This window comes from Leucoraja erinacea, chromosome 24 (assembly GCF_028641065.1).
Source record: "Leucoraja erinacea ecotype New England chromosome 24, Leri_hhj_1, whole genome shotgun sequence".
NCBI classification, from domain to species: domain Eukaryota; kingdom Metazoa; phylum Chordata; class Chondrichthyes; order Rajiformes; family Rajidae; genus Leucoraja; species Leucoraja erinaceus.
In genome coordinates this window covers 23,665,541-23,691,011 of record NC_073400.1, presented here as the reverse complement: position 1 = coordinate 23,691,011, position 25,471 = coordinate 23,665,541, and the positions used below count along the sequence as shown (strand labels likewise).

The 25,471-nt window shown below is 44.4% G+C and overlaps 2 protein-coding genes across 4 annotated transcripts in view; one reads left to right on the top strand and one right to left on the bottom strand.

The window, feature by feature from the left end:
• Nucleotides 1-6,030: 6,030 nt before the first annotated feature.
• Nucleotides 6,031-23,123, top strand: LOC129708807 (BH3-interacting domain death agonist-like). The gene is made up of 4 exons (XM_055654796.1): nucleotides 6,031-6,242; nucleotides 15,540-15,673; nucleotides 18,150-18,374; nucleotides 20,537-23,123. The coding sequence occupies exons 1-4, from the start codon at nucleotides 6,146-6,148 to the stop codon at nucleotides 20,549-20,551; spliced, it is 471 nt and encodes a 156-aa protein (XP_055510771.1). The 5' UTR covers nucleotides 6,031-6,145; the 3' UTR covers nucleotides 20,552-23,123.
• Nucleotides 23,124-24,590: 1,467 nt separating this feature from the next.
• Nucleotides 24,591-25,471, bottom strand: part of klhl12 (kelch-like family member 12) — a 34,309-nt gene continuing 33,428 nt past the window's right edge. For all 3 annotated transcript variants that reach the window (XM_055654794.1, XM_055654792.1, XM_055654795.1), the window contains exon 13: nucleotides 24,591-24,918. In XM_055654794.1, coding sequence (XP_055510769.1) covers nucleotides 24,792-24,918 — 127 coding nt within the window. In that variant the 3' untranslated portion in view covers nucleotides 24,591-24,791. The remainder of the gene's footprint in view (nucleotides 24,919-25,471) is intronic.

The following is a 25,471-nucleotide window of genomic DNA, read 5'->3' as shown; positions in this document are numbered from 1 at the left end:
ATAGCAATAATGTCCTATCTCAAATTAAGAGACCAAAATTGTACACGATACTCCAGGTGCGGTCTCATCAGTGCCCTGCACAATTGCAGCAGGACCTCCTTGCTCCTAAACTTAAATCCTCTCGCAATAAAGACCAACATGCCATTAGCTTTCTTCACTGCCTGTTGTACCTGCATGCTTACTTTCAGTGACTGTACAAGTACACCCAGGTCTCATTGCACCCCCCCCCCCCTTCTCCTAATCTGACACCATTCAGATAATAATCTGCTTCTTGGTACAATACAATACAATATTTATTGTCATTTGAACCTCAGAGAGGCTCAAACGAAACTCTGTTTCTATAGCCATACAAACAAAAACGATTCCTACTAGACACACAACCAATTTAATTCACACAAACAAAGTGGATAACCTCACATTTATCCACATTATACTGCATCTGCCATTTTTCTGCCCACCTACCCAACCTGTCTAAGTCACCCTGCAGCCTCATAGCATCCTCCTCGCAGCTCACACTGCCACCCAGCTTTGTGTCATCCGCAAACTTAGAGTTAGAACTTACATTTAATTCCCTCGTCTAAATCGTTAATATATATATGGTAAACAACTGAGGTCCCAGCACCGAGACCGACACTGGTTACTACCTGCAATTCAGAAAAGGACCTGTTAATCCCTACTCTTTGCTTCCTATCTGCCAACCTGTTCTCTATCCGTGTCAATACCCGAACCCCAATACCATGTGCACTAATTTTGTACATTAATCTCTTGTGTGGGACTTTGTCAAAGGCTTTTCGAAAGTCCAGATACACCACATCCACTGGCTCTCGCTTATCCATTCTACTTGTTACATTCTCCAAAAATTCCAAAAGATTAGTCAAGCATGATTACCCCTGCATAAATCCATGATGACTTTGACCAAACCCGCCACTGCTTTCCAAATGCGCTGCTATAACATTTTTAATAATCGACTCCAGCATCTTCCCCACTACCAATGTCTATAATTTCCCATTTTCTCTCTCCCTCCTGTCTTAAAAAGTGGAGCTACCCTCCAGTCCACAGGAACTAATCCAGATTTGAGAGAAAATTGGAAAATGATCACAATTGCATCCAGTGGATCCTCAGTGTTTGTTCCACTGGATCTTCCCCTTCCCCCTTGTACCATGTGACCCCAGCTCCTCCCCACCCACACTATAATCCTCATACTCCCCTCCTTCATGACCACCCCCAACCAGACATCGCCACAGCCTCTGTCCACTCTCCTGCCTTCCTCCGGCTCCGACCCCCATCCTTGTCGTGTGTTCATCATCCCCCCCTGACCTCCCCATCTATTTTACCAAATGGTCTGTTCTCAATAGAGGCCTCACCTTTGGTCTAGTCTGTCCCCACCTCAATGAGTTCCGCTTCCGCCACGATGTGGAGGTCTTCTTCCGTTGCCTCCGCATTCAAGCATTTTTCCATGGGAAGAAGTCCTCACCCTCTAGTGATGACTCCTCCTCCTGTCTCCAAGGAACCCCCTCCTCTTGGACTTCCCCTCATGGGCATCTACCTGCTTTAGACCTTTTTATTTAAAAATGCCAGCGGGACATCAACCGTCTCAACTTCTCCTTTCCACTTTCTCACTCTAACCTCTCCCCCCCTGAACGTATAGCCCTCCACTCACTCTGCAACAACCCCATCCGGGTGATCAAACCTGCCGACAATGGAGGTGCCGTGTCAGTCTGGCGCGCTGATCTCTACCGCTCCGAGGCTAAGCGACAACTCAGATACTTCCTCCTACTTATCCTTGGACCATGACCCTACAGACAATTATCTCAGGCCATTATCTCAAACACCATCACGGGCTTCATCATGTCCGGCTCTCTGCCCTCCCAGGCCTCCAACCTCATCCTTCCCCAGCCCCACACGGCCCGATTTTACCTTCTCCCCAAAAGCCACAAACCTGACTGTGCTGGCAGACACATTGTTTCTGCTTGTTCTTGTCCCACCAAACTTATTTCCACATACCTTAACTCCATCCTATCCCCCTGGTGAAATCCCTCCCTACCTATGTCCAAGACACCTCACACGCACTTCGTCTCCTCCATGACTTCTGTTTTCCAGGCCCCCACTCCCTCATCTTCACCATGGATGTCCAATCACTCTACGCCTCCGTCCCCCATCAGGAGGGTCTTAAAGCCTCCGTTTCTTCCTCGACCGCAAAACCAACCAATCCCTGTCTACAAATACTCTCCTCCGCCTAGCGGAGCTGGTCCTTACCATCAACAACTTTTCTTTTAACTCCTCCCATTTACTCCAAATCCAAGGCATGGCTATGGGCACGTGCATGGGCCCCAGCTTTGTAGGGTCCGTCGAACAATCCTTGCTCTAGGTGTCAACTGCTCTACATCGGTGAGATCAAGCGCAGGGTTGGCGATCGCTTCGCCCAACACCTACACTCGGTTCGCATTAACCAACCTGATCTCCCGGTGGACCATCAGTAGGTATGTTGCAAAGCCTACCTGAAGCATCGCTGAAAATCTGTCCCAGCCCGTGTGCGCGATTTTGGCGCCGTTTAGAGGGGGGCAGGTTTAAAACGCGATTTCCCCTAGGCTGTTCAAATCGAGGATGTTCAGCCTAGTTAATTATTAACGAAAAATCGCTGGAAGATTCCGTCGCTTTAGCTATTATTACTTTTAAGGGCTTTATCTAGTTGTTATAGTAGTTTAAAAATTAACCTCTAAACCCCCGACCGCCGGCAACCGGCCGGATCTCATACAGGGGACAACAGAAGGTAGGCTGTTTATTTTTACATTAAAAAGGGCTTCTTAAGATCCCTTTATACAAAGTTTAATGTTGAGAGTAGCTCATTTTGGCCCCATTATATCCCGCAGTATTTTTCTGGGCATTTGAGGGCACAAATCCACCGCAATGTGGACGTTCTAAACCAGCGCGTTCACAGGAACCCACTAGAAAGCTGATTTAAATTGACTTTAATTTACAGCAATTGAACACTAAATTCCTTCCATTTGGCCTATAAATTAATGTCAATGAGATTTAAAAATCATGTTTTATTGTGAATTATTTGTGAATATTATTTGGACACTTAGGCTATTTAAAAATGTTAATCATTTATTAAGAAATGGATATGTTTAGATCTAGTAATTGAATTTGAAAATCAACAATTGGGTAACAACTAATTATGCTTTAATTTCTGTATCCAAGAAAATGGCCACAAAAAAGCTGGAGAAACTCAGCGGGTGCAGCAGCATCTATGGAGCGAAGGAAAATATAACGTTTCGGGCCGAAAGTGAATTTTTTTTCAGAATGCTTCAATCTATGATAACTGAAAATTTCATTCATTTCTCTTAATTAAGTTATGGGCTTTTGACTGTCCACGAGCACAGCTCTTTTGATGGGATAGAAAATCAATAGGGACAAGATGCTAATTTCTGATTTTGGCCATAAAATTTAAAATACATAAATGAATTAGGTGTCAAATTAAACTTCTTTTTATGCTTTATCTGATGGGATAAATTGCAGGATTTTTAAATCTCAAAATTTTGTAACATTGCTACCATCAGGCCCTGGGGATTTATCTGCCTTCAGTCCCACAGTTTACTTAACACAATTTTCTGACGAATATGGAGTCCCTTCAGTACTTCCCTCCCACTGGATCCTCGGTCCCCAAGTATTTTCGGGAGATTGTTTTTGCCTCCCTTAGCAATAGAGATGGAGCAAGAGGAAAAACTATGGAGGGAGGTGAGATAGTAGGGAGCATGAGAAACGGAGGAAGGGGGGTATGGATGGAGGCACCGTTGATGGAAGGAGTTGGAATGAAGGGAGGTGGCTGGATGTAGTGCAGATGAAGGGGAAGGAACAGGGGTTGAGGGTCGGGTGCAGTGTAGGACGACAGAGCATGGATGGGAAAGGGGACATTCAGGGGATATTTGGCTAGGAGGCAAGGATAGGAATGGGAGAAGATGGAAGCAGTGAAGGGGAGAGTAGAGATTAGTTATGTGGAATGGCGGGTGAGCATGGGAAGTGAGGATGAGGTGGCCCAGGAAGGGAAACGTTGGATGTTGAGGTTGGAATAAACATAGAAACATAGAAATTAGGTGCAGGAGTAGGCCATTCGGCCCTTCGAGCCTGCACCGCCATTCAATATGATCATGGCTGATCATCCAACTCAGTATCCCGTACCTGCCTTCTCTCCATACCCCCTGATCCCCTTAGCCACAAGGGCCACATCTAACTCCCTCTTAAATATAGCCAATGAACTGGCCTCAACTACCCTCTGTGGCAGAGAGTTCCAGAGATTCACCACTCTCTGCATGAAAAAAGTTCTTCTCATCTCGGTTTTAAAGGATTTCCCCTTTATCCTTAAGCTGTGACCCCTTGTCCTGGACTTCCCTAACATTGGGAACAATCTTCCTGCATCTAGCCTGTCCAACCCCTTAAGAATTTTGTAAGTTTCTATAAGATCCCCTCTCAATCTTCTAAATTCTAGAGAGTATAAACCAAGTCTATCCAGTCTTTCTTCATAAGACAGTCCTGACATCCCAGGAATCAGTCTGGTGAACCGTCTCTGCACTCCCTCTATGGCAATAATGTCCTTCCTCAGATTTGGAGACCAAAACTGTACGCAATACTCCAGGTGTGGTCTCACCAAGACCCTGTACAACTGCAGTAGAACCTCTCTGCTCCTATACTCAAATCCTTTTGCAATGAAAGCTAATATACCATTCGCTTTCTTTACTGCCTGCTGCACTTGCATGCCTACCTTCAATGACTGGTGTACCATGACACCCAGGTCTCGCTGCATCTCCCCCTTTCCCAATCGGCCACCATTTAAATAATAGTCTGCTTTCCTGTTTTTGCCACCAAAATGGATAACCTCACATTTATCCACATTATACTGCATCTGCCAAACATTTGCCCACTCACCCAGCCTATCCAAGTCACCCTGCAGTCTCCTAGCATCCTCCTCACAGCTAACACTGCCCCCCAGCTTAGTGTCATCCGCAAACGTGGAGATATTTCCTTCAATTCCCTCTTGGTGTTGTCAATGTGGATGTGGGCAAATGGGGGGTGAGTATTGGAACAAAGGAGGGCACAGCATGAGGAAGAATAAAACGATGGGAACGGGGCAATGATCAGGAGAGGGTCTAGGCAAGAATTGGGAAGAAGGTGCGAGGGCGACGTAGACGCTCGAGATCAGCGCGGGAATCGTTTTCGTGCTCGAGCTCAGCCCGTGGGGGGGGCGTGGCCGGGCTGGAGCTCAGTGTGGGGGGAGGGGGCGTGGCCGGGCTGGAGCTCAGTGTGGGGGGGGGGGGGGGGGGGCGTGGGGGCTGGAGGGGGGGGGAGGGGGCGTGGCCGGGCTGGAGCTCAGTGTGGGGGGAGGGGGCGTGGCCGGGCTGGAGCTCAGTGTGGGGGGAGGGGGCGTGGCCGGGAGCTCAGGTGGGGGGGGGGGGGGGGCTGGCCGGGGGGGGGAGCTCAGTGTGGGGGGGGGGGGGCGTGGCCGGGCTGGAGCTCAGTGTGGGGGGGAGGGGGCGTGGCCGGGCTGGAGCTCAGTGTGGGGGGAGGGGGCGTGGCCGGGCTGGAGCTCAGTGTGGGGGGGGGAGGGGGAGGGGGCGTGGCCGGGCTGGAGCTCAGTCAGTGGGGGGGGGAGGGGGCGGGGGCCGGGCTGGAGCTCAGTGTGGGGGGGAGGGGGCGTGGCCGGGCTGGAGCTCAGTGTGTGGGGGGAGTGTGGGGGGAGGGGGCGTGGCCGGGCTGGAGCTCAGTGTGGGGGGGGGGCGGGCGTGGCCAGGCTGGAGCTCAGGCTGGAGCTCAGTGTGGGGGGAGGGGGCGTGGCCGGGCTGAGCTCAGGGGGGAGGGGGGCGTGGCCGGGCTGGAGCTCAGGGGGGGGAGGGGGCGTGGCCGGGCTGGAGATCAGCTCAGTGTGGGGGAGGGGGTGTGGGCGGGCTAAAGGTCAACACGGAGAGCGTGGCCCGTTTGACCAAAGATCTTATCCCTCGGCCCAGGGGCGTGGCCTGAGATGGCAGAGGGGGCGGGGTATGGCAGAGGGGGCGTGGCCCGGCCCGGCCCGGCTCAGCGGTGCAGCTTTCGGTTCATTGCTTGAGGCGGCGCATCGTCGTGCGTCTCGGCTCCTCTCCGGCACCGCCATATCATGCTCGACCTAAGGGAGCAGACGGCGATCATCATAGATCACCTGCTGGACCCGGATTTCTGGAGTTGCTTGCTGGAGGCGGACTGCGACAGCCCAGGTAGGTGCGGCCCGCCGCCCGTTGTCGGCCTAGCGGGGAGTGGATTGATATCCGCGCCCGGTGCCATCTTTTAACAATTATACAAATACTTTTGTTCAAAAATCAAATAAATAAACATACAATCAAAATTAACACAATCAAAGGCTGTTTATATTAACAGTTTATGAACAAGTGGTCATCAAATAAATATATCGCCAACTTTATCAAAAATGCACTCGACCTCCCGCGGCGACCAGAGTTCACGGAAGACCTCCGGTTCCCATGGACACCGCGTGTTCCCTCTCCAGGGGCACGGGGGGCAGACAGGCAGACAGCCCCAGCCAGTGCGGCCACCGACCACCCGCTGCCTGGATCCGCGAATGGCCATCTTGGCCAGGCCCAGGGACAGACCGACAGGGAGACTTCCCTCTCCCCTCTGCGCCCAAATATCAGGTGTACAGCCAAGACTTGAGGAACAGCTCCCTTCTGCAACCTCTCACACTGCATTTGTTTCTATGTCTGTGGAATTCCCTGCCTCAGAAGGGCGGTGGAGGCCGGTTCTCTGGATGCTTTCAAGAGGGAGCTAGATAGGGCTCTTAAAAATAGCGGAGTCAGGGGATATGGGGAGAAGGCAGAAATGGGGTACTGATTGGGGATGATCAGCCATGATCACATTGAATGGCGGTGCTGGCTCGAAGGGCCAAATGGCTTACTCCTGCACCTATTGTCTATTGTCTATTTGGACGTGGAACATTGCTGGCGAGTCTATGAACCGGCTCAAGTACCTGTTACAAGCCACAGCCATGTGCAACACTCTCCACCCCAGGTCCCCGATGTAAAGGTGCCCTGTGAGCAGCCGCCGTTGACAATTTGAGGGCGAGGGTCGCCTTTGTTGGTTCTTTGGGTGGGGGGGAGACTAGTGGGAGGAGAGGTGACAACGGAGAAGGGAACATGGAGGAAGAGAATTGTTTCCAATTTAAAAAATATATACAAAACAAGAACAGTGCAAAAACACTTTCCATGTTTGCAGCGTCAAATCATCCATTAGTGTCATATTGAGTAGGGTCTGTAACTATCCTTAAACCAGGCATCCTTATCTGAGGAAGGGTTTCTACTATTCCTTTTCTCCAGAGTTCCACAAATGAGTTCCACAGATTAACTACCCTCTGATCAAAGAAGTTCTTCCTCACCTTTTTTAATTGTGCCCTTTAATTCTGAGGCTATGACCTCTGGTCCAAGACTCTCCCACCAGTGGAAACATCCTTTCCACATCCACTCATCCATCTATGCCTTTCATTATTCTGTAAATTTCAATGAGGTCCCCTCTCAACCTTCCAAACTCCCTCAGCACTCACTCCTACAATCTGGAACGGGCCAGTCGGTAACATTAATTGATGGACACCTCGCTCTGCTGAGAGGCCAACAAGTTTTGCACAGACTAAAGAGTGTCTTTCACCAAGTTGATAATATTCCAGCAGCACTTGATGTCTGTCTCTGAATGTGTACCTGGGAACAGCCTGTAAATCAGAAAGTCCTCCGTTATGGAGCTGTTCAGAATGATCCTTGTCATTCCCCACAACCTCTTCGCAAATCCACATTCTGCGAAGAGACAATAGGTGCAGGAGTAGGCCATTCGGCCCTTTGAGCCAGCACCACCATTTAATGTGATCATGGCTGATCATCCCCAATCAGTACTCCGTTCCTGCCTTCTCCCCATAACTGCTATTTTTAAGAGCCCTATCTAGCTCTCTCTTGAAAGCATCCGGAGAACCTGCCTCCACCGCCCTCTGAGGCAGAGAATTCCAACAACTCACAATTCTCTGTGAGAAAGTGTTTCCTCGTCTCTGTTCTAAATGGTTTACTCCTTATTCTTAAACTGTGCCCCCTGGTTCTGGACTCCCCCAACATTGGGAACATGTTTCCTGCCTGTAGCGTATCCAAACACTTAACAATCTTATATGTTTCAATGAGATACCCTCTCATCCTGCTAAACTCCAGGGTGTACAAGCCCAGTCGCTCCATTCTCTCAGCATATGACAGTCCCGCCTTCCCGGGAATCAACCTTGTAAACCTACGTTGTACTCCCTCAATAGCAAGAATGTCCTTCCTCAAATTAGGGGACCAAAACTGAACACAATACTCCAAGTGTGGTCTCACTAGGGCTCTGCACAGCTGCAGAAGGACCTCTTTGCTCCTATATTCGATTCCTCTTGTTATAAAGGCCAACATGCCATTTGCTTTCTTCACTGCCTGCTGTCCTGCATACTTACTTTCATAGGCTGATGAACAAGGACCCCCAGATCCTGTTGTCCTTTCTCTTTTCACAACTTGACACCATTTAGATAGTAATCTGCCTTCCTGTTTTTGCTACCAAAGTGGATAACCTCACATTTATCCGCATTAAACTTCATCTGCCATGCATCTGCCCACTCCCCCAACTTGTCCAAGTCACCCTGCATTCTCAAAGCATCCTCCTCACAGTTCACACTGCCACCCAGCTTTGTGTCATCTGCAAATTTGCTAATCTTACTTTGAATCCCTTCATCCAAATCATTGATGTATATTGTAAATAGCTGTGGCCCCATCACCGAGCCTTGCAGTACCTCACTAGTCACTGCCTGCCATTCTGAAAGGGACCCGTTAATCCCTACTCTTTGTTTCCTGTCTGCCAACCAATTTTCTATCCATGTCAGCACTCTACCCCCAATACCATGTGCCCTAATTTTGCCCACTAATCTATGTGGGACCTTATCAAATGCTTTCTGAAAGTCCAGGTACACTACATCCACTGGCTCTCCCTTGTCCATTTTCCTAGTTACATCGTCAAAAAATTCAAAAAAGAGCGAAGAGGAACGGGGAAGGTGTATGTGAAGTGGGGAGGCTGGGGCCAGAGCAAGTCTTAAACGTGTTGTTGCACATCTAATACTAGCTGTAAGTACCTGTGTGGCAGAGAGGGAGTGGATAGAAGCATGAATCAGTTATTTACCTCACCTCCTCACAGTTCACAACCATCACTTTTTAAATTTGCTGCCACTTTCCTGCACTATCCCTGCAGCCCTCAATTAAAAATCCCAGATTTTAATCGGGAAAGTAAAAATGGCATCAAAGTCAATATTTTTTCACCAGATTGGTTCATACACTTTCCTGCATGAACCACATATTCTTTCTATTTACATAATAAGCAAATATCCATCATGATTTGTCTAAATATGCCAAGTGATTCAATTTGCACAGTCTTCTTGATGAAGAATTATAACCACCATCACATTGAAGGAATTTCTTATCTCTGTCCTGAATGGCTGAACATTTGTTTTGAGGTACTTTGACTAGAGAATATGTCATTGGTGCATTTGCTACATTCTGGGGAGTATAATCCCTGTCCACTTATTCTCGTTATCGCACACACGGCTCAATTCCAGGTTTTCATTGATCCAGTGAACTTTGGTGGTGTCTTTCAGAAGTACTTATTTTCTGAGGTAGGGTAAACAGTTTCACCAGGATCCCTTATTTCAGTAAGACCTTTCACATAGGTACAGTGCCCTCCATAATGTTTGGGACAAAGACCCATCATTTATTTATTTGCCTCTATACTCCACAATATTTGTAATAGAAAAAAATCACGTGCTTAAAGTGCACATTGTCAGATTTTAATAAAGGCAATTTTTATACATTTTTGGTTCACCATGTAGAAATGACAGCAGTAAATTACAGAACATACCATGAGTCTGAAGAAGGGTCTCAACTTGAAACGTTGCCTATCCATATTCTCCAGACAACAATGTTTAAGAAGGAACTGCGGATGCTGGAAAATCGAAGGTACACAAAAATAATGGAGCGAACGAGCAAGATAGGCAACGTTGCGGGCCGAAACGTTGCCTATCTCCTTCACTCCATAGATGCTGCTGCACATGCTGAGTTTCTCCAGTATTTTTGTGTACCTTCTCCAGACAACATGTTTGCTGAGTTCAGCACTTTGTGTCCTTTTATAACATGCCTTCTTTGATTTATACGCAGTTCAAACATGTAGCACAATATATTCACATCAGGGCAGTCTGCAGTACACTTCTGTTTGCATGCTACTGTTTGTAGTTATCTATTTTCGACCCTAAATGCAGAGTCATTTCAAATCAGTTTTCAATCTACAAATGAAAAGGAAAAGTAAAATTTACATCACCAAAAAACTCAAAATAAATAAATCCTGGTGATCCTAACTCGTACGTCCTAATTCAATGATACATCAGTCTCTGAAATGCCTGGGCCTTTTAGCTCACCAGTTCTACCATGACTGCTACATTGAAGAGTCAAGAGTGCTTAATTGTTCTGGTCTCTGTGCATATGGCCACTAAATTCTTACTTGCTGCAGCTTTATAGGCTCATAATATGCAACAACACAACAAATAATTTATTATATTATTGATTGTACTTTAATCAGTTAAACTAGGTAACCAGACAATAATAGTGCAAGCCAAAATGTGCAGTAGTTTATACAAAGCTTTGTGCTGAAATAGGGTTGTGCAGTGTCGTTCAAGAACCTGATGGTTAGTGGGAAGAAGCTGTTCTTGAACCTGGATGTAAAGGTTCTCTGGCTCCTATACCTTCTCCCTGATTGTAGAAGCAAGGTGAGAGTGTGGCCAGGGTGGTGTGGGTCTATGGTGATATTAGCTGCCTTCATGAAATGCTTTCTATTCATCCCTTTGATTTTTGAGGAGGGTGGTATCCATGATAGCAGTGCCCACCTCTTGTAGTAGCCTTCCTTGTTGTTGCGTGTTTGCGTTATGGAGGAAAAAGCGTGAACAGGTACTGATTTTGGATGATCAGCACTGATCATATTGAATAGCGGTGCTGACTCGAAGGCCCAAATGGCCCACCCCAGCACCTTTTTACTATGTTACTCAACCAGGCTGTGATGCAACCAGTCAGCATGCTTTCCAAGCCACTGGCTGACGTACGGAGTCATACCTTAGTATGCCAGATTGCTGATTACATGCTGCCGCAGGGTGGATAAACCTTGGCATCCTCAACTGACTCAAAAATCCCTCATGCTTGTAGGTTAAACATGGGCATGATACCTTCTGATAACCACAAAATTCCTTCCTCAGCTAATAAATCAGTGTTGCTGTAGGGAGGTTGCACGGCAGTCGGGTCACAACCCGTGACCCATACTGTTGCCATGCAACGGCAACTGGAGTTTTTTAAATTTTGCAGCCAGATTTATCACTTCTGAAACTTTTTAGATACCAAAGGAATCAAGAAAAAACACAAATAATGCCTTACTGTTGCTGAAATGCAGTGAGCAAACGTGATAATTTCCAGTATCTTCAATCTCGATATCTGCACGCCCAATGTTCGGCAAGCACTTTGGCTGTTGTTGTCCCTTCAGCTCTTGCTTCTCTGTACCATCATTTCTTCTCATTTTTGCAATTCTGAAGTAAGATAAGTGTCTCTCATGCTTACCCCGATTTCCACAATTATTTACAGCACAGAAAATGACCTTTTCAGCGTTTTTTAAAGGGTAAGAAAGTATGCGTTTTGGTATTCGTAGTATATGCCGGAAGCTGCCATGTCCTCCACTTGGATTGAACTGGTCCGTGCGTCACGCCCTTTGACCGGACGACCTTATGTGCAACCGCCCTTTACTTGTAGTTCTGCCATAATGTATGTTTCCGTGAGTGTATGGATAAAACTGCCATGATGCACATGATAAAGTAGGCCAAAGTCAACATGGTATTGTGAAAGAGAGATCTTGCCTGACGAATCTTTTAGAATTGTTTGAGGAAATAAACAGCAGGATAGACAAAGGAGTCAGTGGATGTTGTTTACCTGGATTTTCTGAAGGCGACATGAGTTACTCCAGCTTTTTGTCTATCTTCGGTTTAAACCAGCATCTGCAGTTCCTTCTTACAAATTATATTTTGAGCTCGATGTCAAACTATATCCCTCTAAGCCTTTCCTATCTGTGTACCTGTCCAAGTTAAATGTCATAATTGTACCAAACTCAACTACTTCCTCTGGCCGCTCGCTTTTATATATGCACTGTGTGGAAAAAGCTGCCTCTCGGGTTCTTGTTATGTATTCTGCTCTTGCATTAAAACTGTGTGCTCCAGTTTTAGTCTCCCCTATCCTAAAGAAAAAAACTGGCTATTTGCCATATTTGTGGCCCTCATGATTTTATAATTTCTGTAAGGTTACCCATCAGCTTCCTAAGGTCCATGGGGAGAAAAGGACCAGTCTACCCCCATAATTCAAACCCTCCAGAGCAAACATAATCAAATGTCTTCTTTTTGCATCCTTTCCAGTTTATTGTCCATTCACAATGATACATTTAATTTAAGTAAATATGGTTACATTTCCCAGCTTCCGTTATGGTTTTCAAACATTTGCCTCCTGATAATGGTCCAGGCCTCTAATCGCGTAACTTAATCATCATGCAACGTAATTTCCACCTCAAATGTAACCCCCAAGAATGTCTTCCATAGCTTTGTCATGGAGCCACAACCTCCAAATATTCATGTACAGACATCCCCTGACTTACATAAGGGTAACATGAACTCTGTGTAAATCAGATTTTATGTAAGTTGGGATCACCAACTCTGTATTTGTTTCCACCCCCAGTCCAAAATGATTTCACAAATGCTATTTTGTTGCAGATCCGGTAGGCGGCGCGACTCTCGTCAGCAACGGCCTCTGCAGCCCGTCTGCGTTTTTATTATTTTTTGTCTATGTTTTTATGTAGTTTTTTATTATTTTTTGTTGGGGTGGGAGGGAGGGGGTAACTTTTAATCTCTCCCTGCACGGGAGACCCGACCTTTTCTTTGTCGGGTCTCCGTTGTAGTTGGGGCTGCAACGAGGAGCGGCCTCCAACAGGAGAAGACTGGGGGCTCTGGTGCCGACGACTCACCTCACCGTCGCGGAGCTGGCCGAGTCCGGAGCGGGTGGAGCGGTGGTGGAGCGCTGCTGCTGCTGCTGCTGCCCGACCTCCGGAGATTCGGAGGCTGCAACTGCGGGTCTGGCGGATGGCGGCACCGGGAGCCCGCGGGTCCCTGGAGGGAGACCGCTTTTCAGGGCTCCCGCAACGCGACTTCTCCCGCCCAAGTTGCGGGGTCGAAGAGCTCCTGGAGCGGGGCCTTACAGCACCGCCTCGAGCGGCTTGGAATGGCCGCGGGCTCTGCGAGCGCCCACCGGGGGCTCCAACATCAAGACCCGGTGTTCGACCTCGCACCACCCGGCGTGGCTTTAATGGCCCCGGGACAATCGCCATCGCCAGCCGGGGGCTTTGACTTTGACTCTGACATCGGGGGGGGGGGGGGGGGGGGGAGAGTGCAGTGGAGAGATAAGTTTTTTGGGCCTTCCATCACAGCGATGTGATGGATGTTTATGTAAATTATGTTGTGTCTTGGGTCTATTTGTTTGTAATGTATGGCTGCAGAAACGGCATTTCGTTTGGACCTCAAGGGGTCCAAATGACAAATAAATTGAATTGAATTGAATTGAACTGTCCACTGATCGAGGTGATTTTCAAATTATTTATAGTCCTAGGTAGACAAGTGCCAGCTAACCAATCCATCACAATCAATGGGGAGAGCTATTATTTGGAATCCAGCAGAAAGCCCCCTCTGCATGCTTGACAAATCCTTGTCTCTCTCCTCATTCAAATGGTTAGTCAGTCCTGGTGGGTTAAAGCTCACTGTCTCAGCAGCCCGGCAGTGACTCAACTTTTCGTAGTGTTCTATACTAAATAGTGCACTGCATTTAGTTGTTGGTTCTGAAATGTAAACTTTCTTCAAAGATGCTTTTGAATATATCCAGCATTGTCTGTTTTATTTCAGACTTCTATCATTTCAGAGTGTGGGAGGAAACTGGATAACCCAGAGAAAATCAGTCACAGGGAAACATAGAAACATAGAAATTAGGTGCAGGAGTAGGCCATTCGGCCCTTCGAGCCTGCACCGCCATTCAATATGATCATGGTTGATCATCCAACTCAGTATCCCGTACCTGCCTTCTCTCCATACCCCCTAATCCCCTTAGCCACAAGGGCCACATCTAACTCCCTCTTAAATATAGCCAATGAACTGGCCTCAACTACCCTCTGTGGCAGAGAGTTCCAGAGATTCACTACTCTGTGTGAAAAAAAGGGAGAACGTACAGACTGTGCACAGAGAGCACCCGTAGTCAGGATGGAACCCGGGTCTCTGACGCTGTACGGCAACAACTTTACCGCGGCTCCACTATGCCGCCCTAATTCTCCACAAGTGGTGGATACCTCCTGGTCCATTAAGAGTATTGACCTACCCACTATAGAAGAGATGTTAGAACGCATTATTTAATTACACTAGGAGTCTGGTGGTAGGTTTCAAGGCTACTTTGTTCACAGATTACAGTTGTTACAAGTCCTACACCTTGCTATTCGATAAGTTTATTTTACTTATTTGACTATCATCTTAAAAAGGCAGCCAGCATCATCAAAGGCCCACACCCACCTTGGCCACCTCTCATTTCACTTATACCACCAGCAAGAATGTAGAGGAGCCTGAAATGCATGAGCACTAGGTTCAAGAACAACTGTTTCCCAACAATCATCAGACTTTTCAACACTAACCTATGAGCTATGGACTGCCTTTGGTTGCACTAAAGACTTTTGGATTTTGTTTGCATTAGTATTGGGGAAGTTCATTAATTTAATCTTTGCTTATATATTATCTCATGGTATTGTATTACAGGTCTTCTTTGCTGTTGCAGGCAAGAATTTCATTGTTCTGTTGTTGATACATATGACAGTTCTTGACTCTCGACTGGTACTCTTGACACAATTCACCCCCCATTTTCTAGTAACTCATCTACCCACAAGGACAATTTACGGTGGTCAGTTTATCTACTAACTTGCACATCTTTGAGATGTGAGAGTAAACTGGTGCATTCGAGGAATGTAGGGTGGATTTGGGTCCTGGAAAATGGCGAAGCTCTTAATATGTATAACATATAGATGAATCCAAGCAGGTACATAAGTTTGTGTGGTATAGCTGTCACCTGCAAGACGGGCATTTATGGTAAACCTGCCCCATTGTCATAGCAGTTTGGCTGCAGTCCCATTAGCAATGCTCTGAAGATAAACTTGGTGACGTAGCTAACATGATACATCTCTTTATTCTTCTAGAGTAATTGTTGTCATGGGTGAATCCCAAGTTAGGTCCTGACTCAAGGCACAACACAAAATAGTATTCACTTATTGGCATGACTTCCACAAGTTTGACTAATCCTGTTGAGATATAAATTAGGAGATAATTTATTTGTTTCCTGGTTCATTTATATTGCATACAGATCCTATTTCGGAGGAAGAGAAGATTTTGAAGGTAGCTCAGTGTCTGCGGGCGTTCGGAGATCAATACAATGACATGATTCAGGAACAAATGAAGGAATTTAAACCCCGGTTAACTGAGCTGAAAAATAACCAGGTATGTAGACGTTTAAGCGAGCTACAGAGAGAACTTTAGCACATGCAGAAAATGTCATATGTTTTACATAATCCAAAATGAGCAGCCAGTATCCCAATTTGGTCACATCCTAATAGGTGCCAATTGGTGTGATTATTCAATGATCATTCACCATCATTAACAGTGATACTTATCCTTTCGCCATGAATAAATAATACAAACCAGCTCAAAAATCCAACTGATTTTGTCAAGTTCTGTAATTACTTGTGCAGTTAACTATTCTAATTGGAGAAATTTAACGTGAACACAGTCTTTTAATGTTAATGGTATAACCCAAGAATATGATATAAAGCATTGTCGATGTTACTTTATGCTTTGCAGTTAATAAATTTTACGTGATATTTGAATTATCAGACATTCTTCCTAATCTAGCTTGAGAAACCCAAGGAATGAGCTCCATTCTTCCAAATTACAGAAATTACATGAAATAAAGAATTGTTAGAAACACTCTAGAGTCAAGACTATTTTATTGTCATATATCCCAAAACAGAACAGTGAAATTCTTACTTGTACAAGACATGTAAACGTGTCTGTAGGAAAGGTTTATGTTTGGGGTTGAAACCTCTAGCTCTGCTTGGGTCCCTATTACTCTATAAAGCCTCTATCCCTGGAACCAGTCTAGTGAATCTACAATATCATTAAAGACATTTATTCCGACTCTCCTGGGCATAGCCGCTTTTAACAGCTTCATCAGATCCATTTCCATCACAAGGTCAGAAATGAAGATGTTATTTGTACGATGTAGTCAATTCTCAGCAAATGATCTAATGCATCCAGCATGGATCAAGACACAGACAACTTTCAGGCATATGTTGATGAATGGGAAGCAACATTCATGTCACAACAGGCAATGATAATCTCTGACAGGAAATTCGCACCATCTCCTTTATGTTTGAAGGCAGGGCCAAAAAGTAAATTGGTGTGGCCACAAATATATCTATAAGATCTGACAGAGCTGCTGCCAAACCAGAGTGCAGGCTGGATATCTTGTGGCAAGTAATTTATTCTGACACTCCCAAAGCTTTTCGATCATATACAAGACATAAGGCGGGAGTGTGAGGTAATGTTGTCCACTTGCCTGGATGAGTACATCACTTGACCAGTGTTGATATGGTTTATGGACTTTATTGCATGCAATTAATGGACTGGTCTGTTCTGGTGATGGAAGAAAGAAAATATGAAAATCCAAAAACCGCAGATGCTGGAAGTCCAAAATTAAAACAAAATGCTGGGAAAACTCACCAGTTCAGGCTGCATTTGTAAAAGGAGAAACACTGCAATTTACTACGATACTGCCAATTTTTTTTGATTTAGTATGACATAAATATTCCAAGTTTAAAAATGTATAAAACAGGCAATTAAGGAGGACACCAAGTGCTGCAGTTCTATAATTTGGATCCCATTTCCATCACTCTTTTAGGTTTTTATCACTTGTTTTTTTCTCTCTTCTGTTCTGGTCCTTCTCTGTCAGGAGGAACATTATAATGTAACACAGGCCTGTGGTGCATTACATCACATCACTAGAATACAAAAACAGGGATGTAATGCTGAGGCTCTATAAAGCCTTGGTCAGGCCTTTCTTAGTTATTGTGAGCAATCTTGGGCACCATATCTGAGGAAGAATGTACTGGCTCTGGAGAGGGTCCAGAGGAGATTTACAAGAATGATCCTAGGACTGAATGTGTTAACATATGAGCGTTTGACTGCATTGGACTGCAATGGGGACCTCATTGAAATGTACTGAATAGTGAAAGGCTTGGATGGTGGATGTGGAGAGGATGTTTCCACTAGTGGGAGCGTCTAGGACTAGAGGTCATAGCCTCAGAGTTCAAGGACGTTCCTTTAGGAAGGAGAGGGGGAGCAATTTTTTTTAAGTCAGAGAGTAGTGAATCTGGAATTATTTGCCACAGAAGGCTGTGGAGGCCAAGTCAATGGATATTTTAAAGGCAGAGATGGATAGATTCTTGATTTGTAAGGGTGTCTGGGGTTATGGGGAGACAGCACAAGAATGGGGTTAGGAGGGAGAGATGGATCAACCATACTTGAATGACAGAATGGCCTAATTCTGCCCATCTTTAGTTTTACTTGGTGTTCTATGACACATCCCTTTCTCCTGCATTTTTGTCTACCTTTTCGATTTTTCCAGCATTTGCAGTTCTTTCTTAAACATAAATAATTCTGCTCCTGTCACTTATGACCTTATGAAGCCCTTAATTGCTACAATTTTACATTATTGGGAAGGCATCAAATACACCAGGAAAATAAATAAACAATATTAAAAGGCATGTGTCATAGAGCACCAAGTAAAACTAAAGAAATAGAATAGCTGGTGAAAGGCAAAGTTACTTTACACATACTCTCTTAAACAGTATGATATTAACAGGCACGTGATTTTTGTTTGGTAACTCTTTAAAGAAAATGTAATGTACTTTTCAAGGCTTCCGAAGGGTTTTCGAGAATGGTGACTGAACTGAGCAACAGCCGTGTGCTGTGCACACATGCAGAACAGTTGGGTCCTGAGATGAATGTGCTGAGAACTACTGTCATTCTGGGAATGTACATTTCTAAGGAAGTGCCTGAACTACTTCCCAGAATCAAGGATGCAATGGTGAATTATATCAATACGAACCTACTGACCTGGATTCGACAGTCAGGAGGATGGGTAAGCACCATTCCCAACATTACAGTAATGATTACTATTGAGGGATTTTTGTTTAACCATTTAGAATCTATTCAAGAAACGAGCACAGAATGTGGATTGACTCCTTGCTGTCACTTTTAATTAGGGCATTTAAACCCAGACTATTTAATAGCAATAATGATCCCGGAGGATGGTTCAAGTGAAAACAGGAGCATTCTCCTAGTATTCTGCCTGTGGTTTATCCTTTGGCTGATGTCATTAAAATATTACCTTTTTACATTATCTTTTCCATACCTTGTTTGTAAGATCTTGCTGTGCAGAAACAGGCTACTGCATTACAAGCCTCTTATTCAGCCTAAACCAAATGGCCACTGTTGCTCAATTACAAACAAATAATTCTGAAATCACTCTGCAGGAAAAAGGCCCTCCCGCCCACTTCATCGATCTGAACAAGAGGTCGTCTGTCCATTTCACTCCACAGATGTGGAGTTCCTAAAAAACAAAAAAATGGCTAACTTCCTTTCGATTAGGGTCCTGTTCTATTCTTTCGACACAAAAGACTGGAATAACTCAGCAGGACAGGCAGCATCTCTGGAGAGAAGGAATGGGTGACGTTTTGGGTCGAGACCCTTCTTCAGACTATTTTTGGTTTAAACCAGCGTTTACAGTTCCTTTATACACATCCTGTTCTATTCAGTCTGAAGAAGGGTTTCGGCCCGAAAAGTTGCCTATTTCCTTCGCTTCATAGATGCTGCTGCACCCGCTGAGTTTCTCCAGCTTTTTTTGTGTACCTTCGATTTTCCAGCGTCTGCAGTTCCTTCTTAAACACCCGTTCTATTCTTGTTTTGATTGGTATGACAGGGTGTAACAGTTATCGATCTGATGTGGTCCCTGTCTATGCAACATTACATTATCAAAGATGGCTTTAAATGCCTAACAGGACGGAGAAGAAAACATTAGACATTTCAAATGGCTTTCCATCAGCTATTCCTGGAAAGTGTGTGGGGTCACCAGAATGACGATTCCATAACAGCAGTATAGGTTATCAATGCCTGTTTAGCCAAAAAAAGTGTGGTGTTTGGATTAGATGTCCGGAGGCAATCAGCAACTGCAGAGTGGATCAGAGCAAGAGATAGGAATTTAAGGGTTGATACTAGAGCACAAAAGATCAGTTATTCATGACTAGTTGGAGTGACAGCTGTAGAAAGAGCAAAGATTAATTTTAGATTTTTGGCACTTTATGTAGCAATAGTGGAACAGTTAGATTTTTTTCTTTCTGAAGACCTGCATCAACAGGATTAATTTAGATTCCCATAGTTGAGTGATGTCAGTAATCTGATACAGATCTGTTGGAATAGCAGGTTATTGGGATTAATGGAATGATGCAGGCCTAAGAGAAAAGAGTGAGATAGTGTGTTAAATGTGGATTGTTAAAGAGCAGTGTGAAGAGAGCAGAGGGATTAGTTTAATATTGATACAGGCTATGAGAATAAAGAAAACCAGTGGAATATGGTTTGTATTGACACAGACAATGAGAAGATAACAGCAAATATAATTTTGTAATTTATACAAGCATGTTTTAGATTAATATCGGAGCTTGATGATGAGCTCCATTAACGTCAGTGACGTGGGGCCACGACAAATTTATTGCCCCATTAGCAGTTATGCAAAACAATGGTTAGACTGTATTTAGAGTTTTGTGTACAGTTTCTAGACACACTGAAAGAAAGATGCGGTAGCAACAGAGAAAATATATAAGAGATTTGCCAAGATATCGTCTGGAAAGGAGTGAGTGGATAAGCTGGGTTAATTCCACTGCAGTGTAGGAGACTGATGTTATTAAGGTTTGATAGAGCAGAGAATTGAGGGCAAATGACCAATAATTTTTTTCCCCAAGGTAGTGAGATTCTTGAAATAGAGGGCATAAGTTTAAGGTAGGAGGAAAGAAACAAAGAAGACAAAAACAAAGGAATGCTTTAATTTTAGACTAACCCATGAATTCCATGTTGTAAATTCCTTTTGGTATTTTGAGAATGTTCAACAATTCTTGCATAAATCAAACTGCTTCAATTTTAACCCTTGGGTGCCCAGAAAAAGACGGGACTGTTCAAATCTAAACTATTTAACTTGATGAGAATCTTGAACGGCCAATGTCATTAATCGTTTCCTTTATTTCCTTTTAGGAGAACCTCTTATGACTTTTGGCCACACATTCTTTGAAGGTGGAAGAAAGCTCAAGATTGGTGAAAACAGTGCATAAAAAACACATTCCAAATACATTTTGCAGAGCCGGAGAACATTCCACATCCCACGTAGTTTCCCCCCCTGCAGTATATCAGACTGTTCCTCTAAGTAACTTGGTGCTTGCCAGTTATTTATCAATCCTCTTGTGATCCTACATACAATGGTAGCAAGAGAATGAAGATTGAGGAATTTGCCCAATTCAAAACTCATTCATCTTAATTTTATGGAGTAATAATTGTTTGATGTACGCAAGAGGTGGAGTAAAAATCAAACCAGCTGCTAAAATGTAATTACTGATGGTAGGAAAACAAATAACTTTTAGTTTCTATTCTCCTGGAGCTGAGGAACATTCACTTAGCACATTCATGTTTGAACCAGTTGCCCAAATCTGGTATCGTCAATGGGCTTCCAATCTGTTTCCAAATTTTAAAATGCAGATTTAGAATAAAAGCTTTAGGGTATATTCAGAGTTAGTTGATCAAAATAATTAGTCCAGGTTTCCTTTGGACATCAGATAATAGGAAATTTCCAATAACTGTTTGATTTTGGTTAATCAAAAATCAATATCCAAGTCAAACACTTTTTTTGAATATTGCAGTTCTAAGAACCAGTCATCAAGAGTAAAACCATGATGGGATTAAATTTCAATTGCTGTTTTTCATAAATAACTTGCTGTTGGTGCTGGGAATAAACAGCAAGATGGGTGACATCCATTGAAACATTAAGGTTGAACAGTAGTTTTAATTAACTAATAGCTGTTTTGAACCCCAGAAACACCATCTGAATTGTTGAATGCCAAAGCCCCCTGTCCCACTTTTACGACCTAATTCACGACCTTTGTTACTAGTTGATCCTGACCTACGATGCCACGCGTACCTACGACTCTATCTACGACCTCACTGTGAGTACGAGTCAAGGGCAAACTCGGCAGAGGTTGTGAATTAGGTCGTGAAAGTGGGACAGGGTCTTAAGACTCTCCAATTATTTTTATATGGTCTATGCGTTAACAAATATTTCACCTTGCATCCCATAGTTCTGCATAGCCTAATTGACATTCTGTGTCTGCTGAATATTGTTTATAATTTTTCACACTGGTGCTCCCCTGGTGCTAATTACTTTAAAATGCAATATTCTCTGGGTATGTTGGCTAAAAACTTTAGATGGGGATTTGAAAGGGCAGCATAGGCCAACCTTTCAAATGATTTTTTTCACAAACTCTGCTTAATTGTTTCTTAATATCAGATGTGACTGAATCTTGGTATACATTTACTATACCACAGACTCTCCATATAATGTAGTCACTAGGGGCGCTGCACTGGCAGCAGCCTCTACCTACAGCCTGTCTGTTATTTCTATCTTTTTTTATTTTTAGTTAATCTAAAGTCTTGTGTTGGGGGAAACTTTAACTTTTCTATGTGGGGGAGGGGGGCAGGGTAATGGGAAAACGGGGGGCAGGGTAAGGGGGAAACCGTTTCCCAGTCACTTCCTGGCGGGGACGCGACGCGACTATTTCTCCGAGTCGCGTCCTCCCCCCCCACCTCGCGGCCTACCAGCTGGATCGGAGCGGCCTTTCCTGCCGGGGACCGGGAACCGGACCAGGGCTGCTACAGCGGCGGCGCAGCGCTGGAGTCACCACGGAGCGGGCGATGCCTACCTGGGTCGCCGTTTGGAGCTCCGGAGCGTTGGGCCGCTGCTCCAACATCGTGGAGCTCTGGTGCGGAGAGCTTCCAACGCGGGCGGCGCTGAACAACACCGTGGAGTCCTGGGGCGCCTTGCAGAGGGCCGCCAGCAGCAGTCTCCACCCGGCGCGGCCTGCGGACTTTGGAAGCCGCCGACTCCGGTAGGAGGGGGCCGACTCTGGTGTCCATGCCGTTGAGGACGTCCCGCAGCCCCGACGTCGGACTTACAACACCCCAGCGAGCGGTCCTGGACATCGGGCCGCCCGTAGCGGCAACTGCGGAGGGCACGGGGAACAGTGGAGGAAGAGACTGACTTTGGTGCCTTCCCACACAGTGGGAAACTTTGATTCTGCTGTGTGGGGATGTTTTATGTCAAACCCTATAGTGTGTTGTGTCCCTTTTTTTTATTGTATGGCTGTATGGGAATTTCATTTCACTGTGCCATCTGGCACATGTGATGAATAAATCTATCTTGTATCTTGTATGACAAACTCCAAATACTGAATTGAGATAAGTTTAAGAAACCAATGCGGTTTCAGCTTGGCTTCCTATCACAATTTTTTAGTTTTTACAATGTTCTTGTCACAATTCAGAAGCATTCTACTTTTTTTGTAGGATACAAATGGGACAGAATTAGTTGAAACAGTAGTTATACAGTGCAGTATTACTAGCCATTCTGCACACATTTCAGCACAACTGTTACTTTAGCATTTTTAACACAATTACAATGAACCTTCAAACCATTTGTAGAGATCCGATTCAGAATGTACTGAAATTAAATTTTATATTGTGCATAACTATTGTTAGACTGAAAACTGGTAGCTTTAATAAAATGCAGCTATATTGTGATTATGCTTATATTGTTTAAATTGGAACTTTTGCAGGTGTTTTTCAATCAGTTTACCCAATTCAGGCATTAAGTTGATGATATTTATTCATTGGTATAATTACCCTTGCAGGTGCCAGTAAGCAAGTGATCTTAAGCCACTGTTACCCATTGGATTTGATGCACATTGCTGTTCAGGTGAAAAGATGATCCATGATTTTGACTAACTGTGAAGGAATGGAAAATTTCTGAACCAAGATGGTCTGGTTTGGAGGGAAATTAGAAGTGTTGCCATTCTTGTATTGTCCTTTTAATGAAAATTATTCCTGAGACGCTGTTGAAGTCTTGGGCGAGTTGCTGTAGCACATTCGGCAGCTGGTAAATACCACAGATACATTGTCAGTGATGGATAGGGTGAAGAACACTTGTTAGATGCACTCAGGCAAATGGAGTGGATTTCTGTACACACCCATATTGTCCCATGCATGACACGTTTTATAAGAAGTTACAAAACCACAGCAGACTTATCCTGACCTACCCTGAGCCACAGTAGCTGTGTCCGAGTCCCAGTGCATTGATTGGCCTCCACAATAGTGGGCACTCTTTCAATCTTGTGAACACATATACAATATGCTCCCTTAAGGAATAGTTGGAGTAAATAGCACAGATTAATTTATGTAAGCTAGATAAACATGAGGGGAATGTGAAAAAGGTGGGATAGGTGTGGAAAGATGGGAATTAGTTCTAGAATAGGCCTGTTTGGTATTTACATTGTTTCTTTACAGTGCACTTTATAATCTTACTGGTGTGAATGCATGGACTATTATAAACAGTTCGTTATGCATTGCAACATATTTCATCTAAGCTATTGGACAATGGGTGAGTGGAACGAGCAGCAGGTGCCCCACAACATTCTTGGGCACACATACAATTTTGAAGAAAATGGCATAACGCAGCAAAGGAGAAAGCTGGAGAGATTCGAAAGGTGAAACTCTGTCATGTGATGGATGATGAGGAAATAGGCTGGTGTCCCAGACGCATCAAGGGTGCTTCACAGTTATCAACTGAAAATCTACATTTTCTAAAATTTTCAATGTCTTTACAAACACTGTTAAATGTCCTCAAATCTAGTTTTCTTTCCGTATAAGCTAAAGAATTAAAGGACAGTCACAGGAGAGGGTATATAATTTGCTTAATTGGTGCATAGGACTGTGAAAAGATACTTGATATAAATAAAATGCTGTCTTAATAAAACAATGATCTCTTGGTAAGAGAGGATATGAACCCATCTTGTGTTCATTGTTCCGATACCAGCATGAGCTAATTACAATTGAAAAGGTTAATCAGTGACAGGACACGTGGACATTAGACTATCACCCTTCATGTTTGTACAAGCAGTAAACACAGGTCCTTGCACTCAATATTCTTTACCCTCTCTTAGTGGTGACTGATCAAAGATTAAAACAAATTCTCACATCAATCTACCATCAGTTTTCCAACTCTCTCATTTAATATAGATTCTGGGCTGCAGAACTACTTTTCTGTGCAAACTACTGCTTATTTATGGAAAGATTTACATTTAAGTCCAAATATTGCACTTTGAATCAAACGGCACAACTGAGGGCAAAAATAAATCATTGCCGAGACTAGTCTCCTGCGTGGCTGCTCCTCTTGTTCTTGGTTAGTCCATCACTTCTCCCGCAGCACGCACACACCAGCATCACAGCGTTGAGTTCCCATTGAAGTTACTATATCCCAGCTGTCAATGACAGGGTCATAATACTCGATGCTGCTCAACAAAGAATTCCCGTCATACCTGTTAAAAAAAAAAGATGATTGGCAGATCCTCTTTTAATTAGCATTGTCTTTACTTGAAAGTAATTCTCCAGCTGGAACCTGCTATAATGCTACTCAAACCCTACAGACATACTGCCTTGTGTAGGAAGGAACTGCAGATGCTGGTTTACTCCGCAGATAGACAAAATGCTGGAGTAACTCAGCGGGACAGGCAGCATCTCTGGAGAGAAGGAGTGGGCCGAGACCCTTCAGACTTGTTTACTGCTTGTACAAACATGAAGGGTCTCGACCCAAAACGTCACCCTTTCCTTCTATCCAGAGATGCTGCCTGTCCTGCTGAGCTACTGCAGCATGTTGTGTCTATCGTCCTTAAATGTTGGTTCTTTCCACGTGATAATGGTGACCATTGCATGGGTAGCTTAGCCACACCATGGCAAACATACACAATACCATTTATTTGTCATTTGAACCTCACATGAGGTTCAAACGAAATTTGGTTTCTGCAGCCATACAAGAAAAGAACCAAGACACGCACCAACACAATTTACACAAACATCCATCAGTGAATCTCC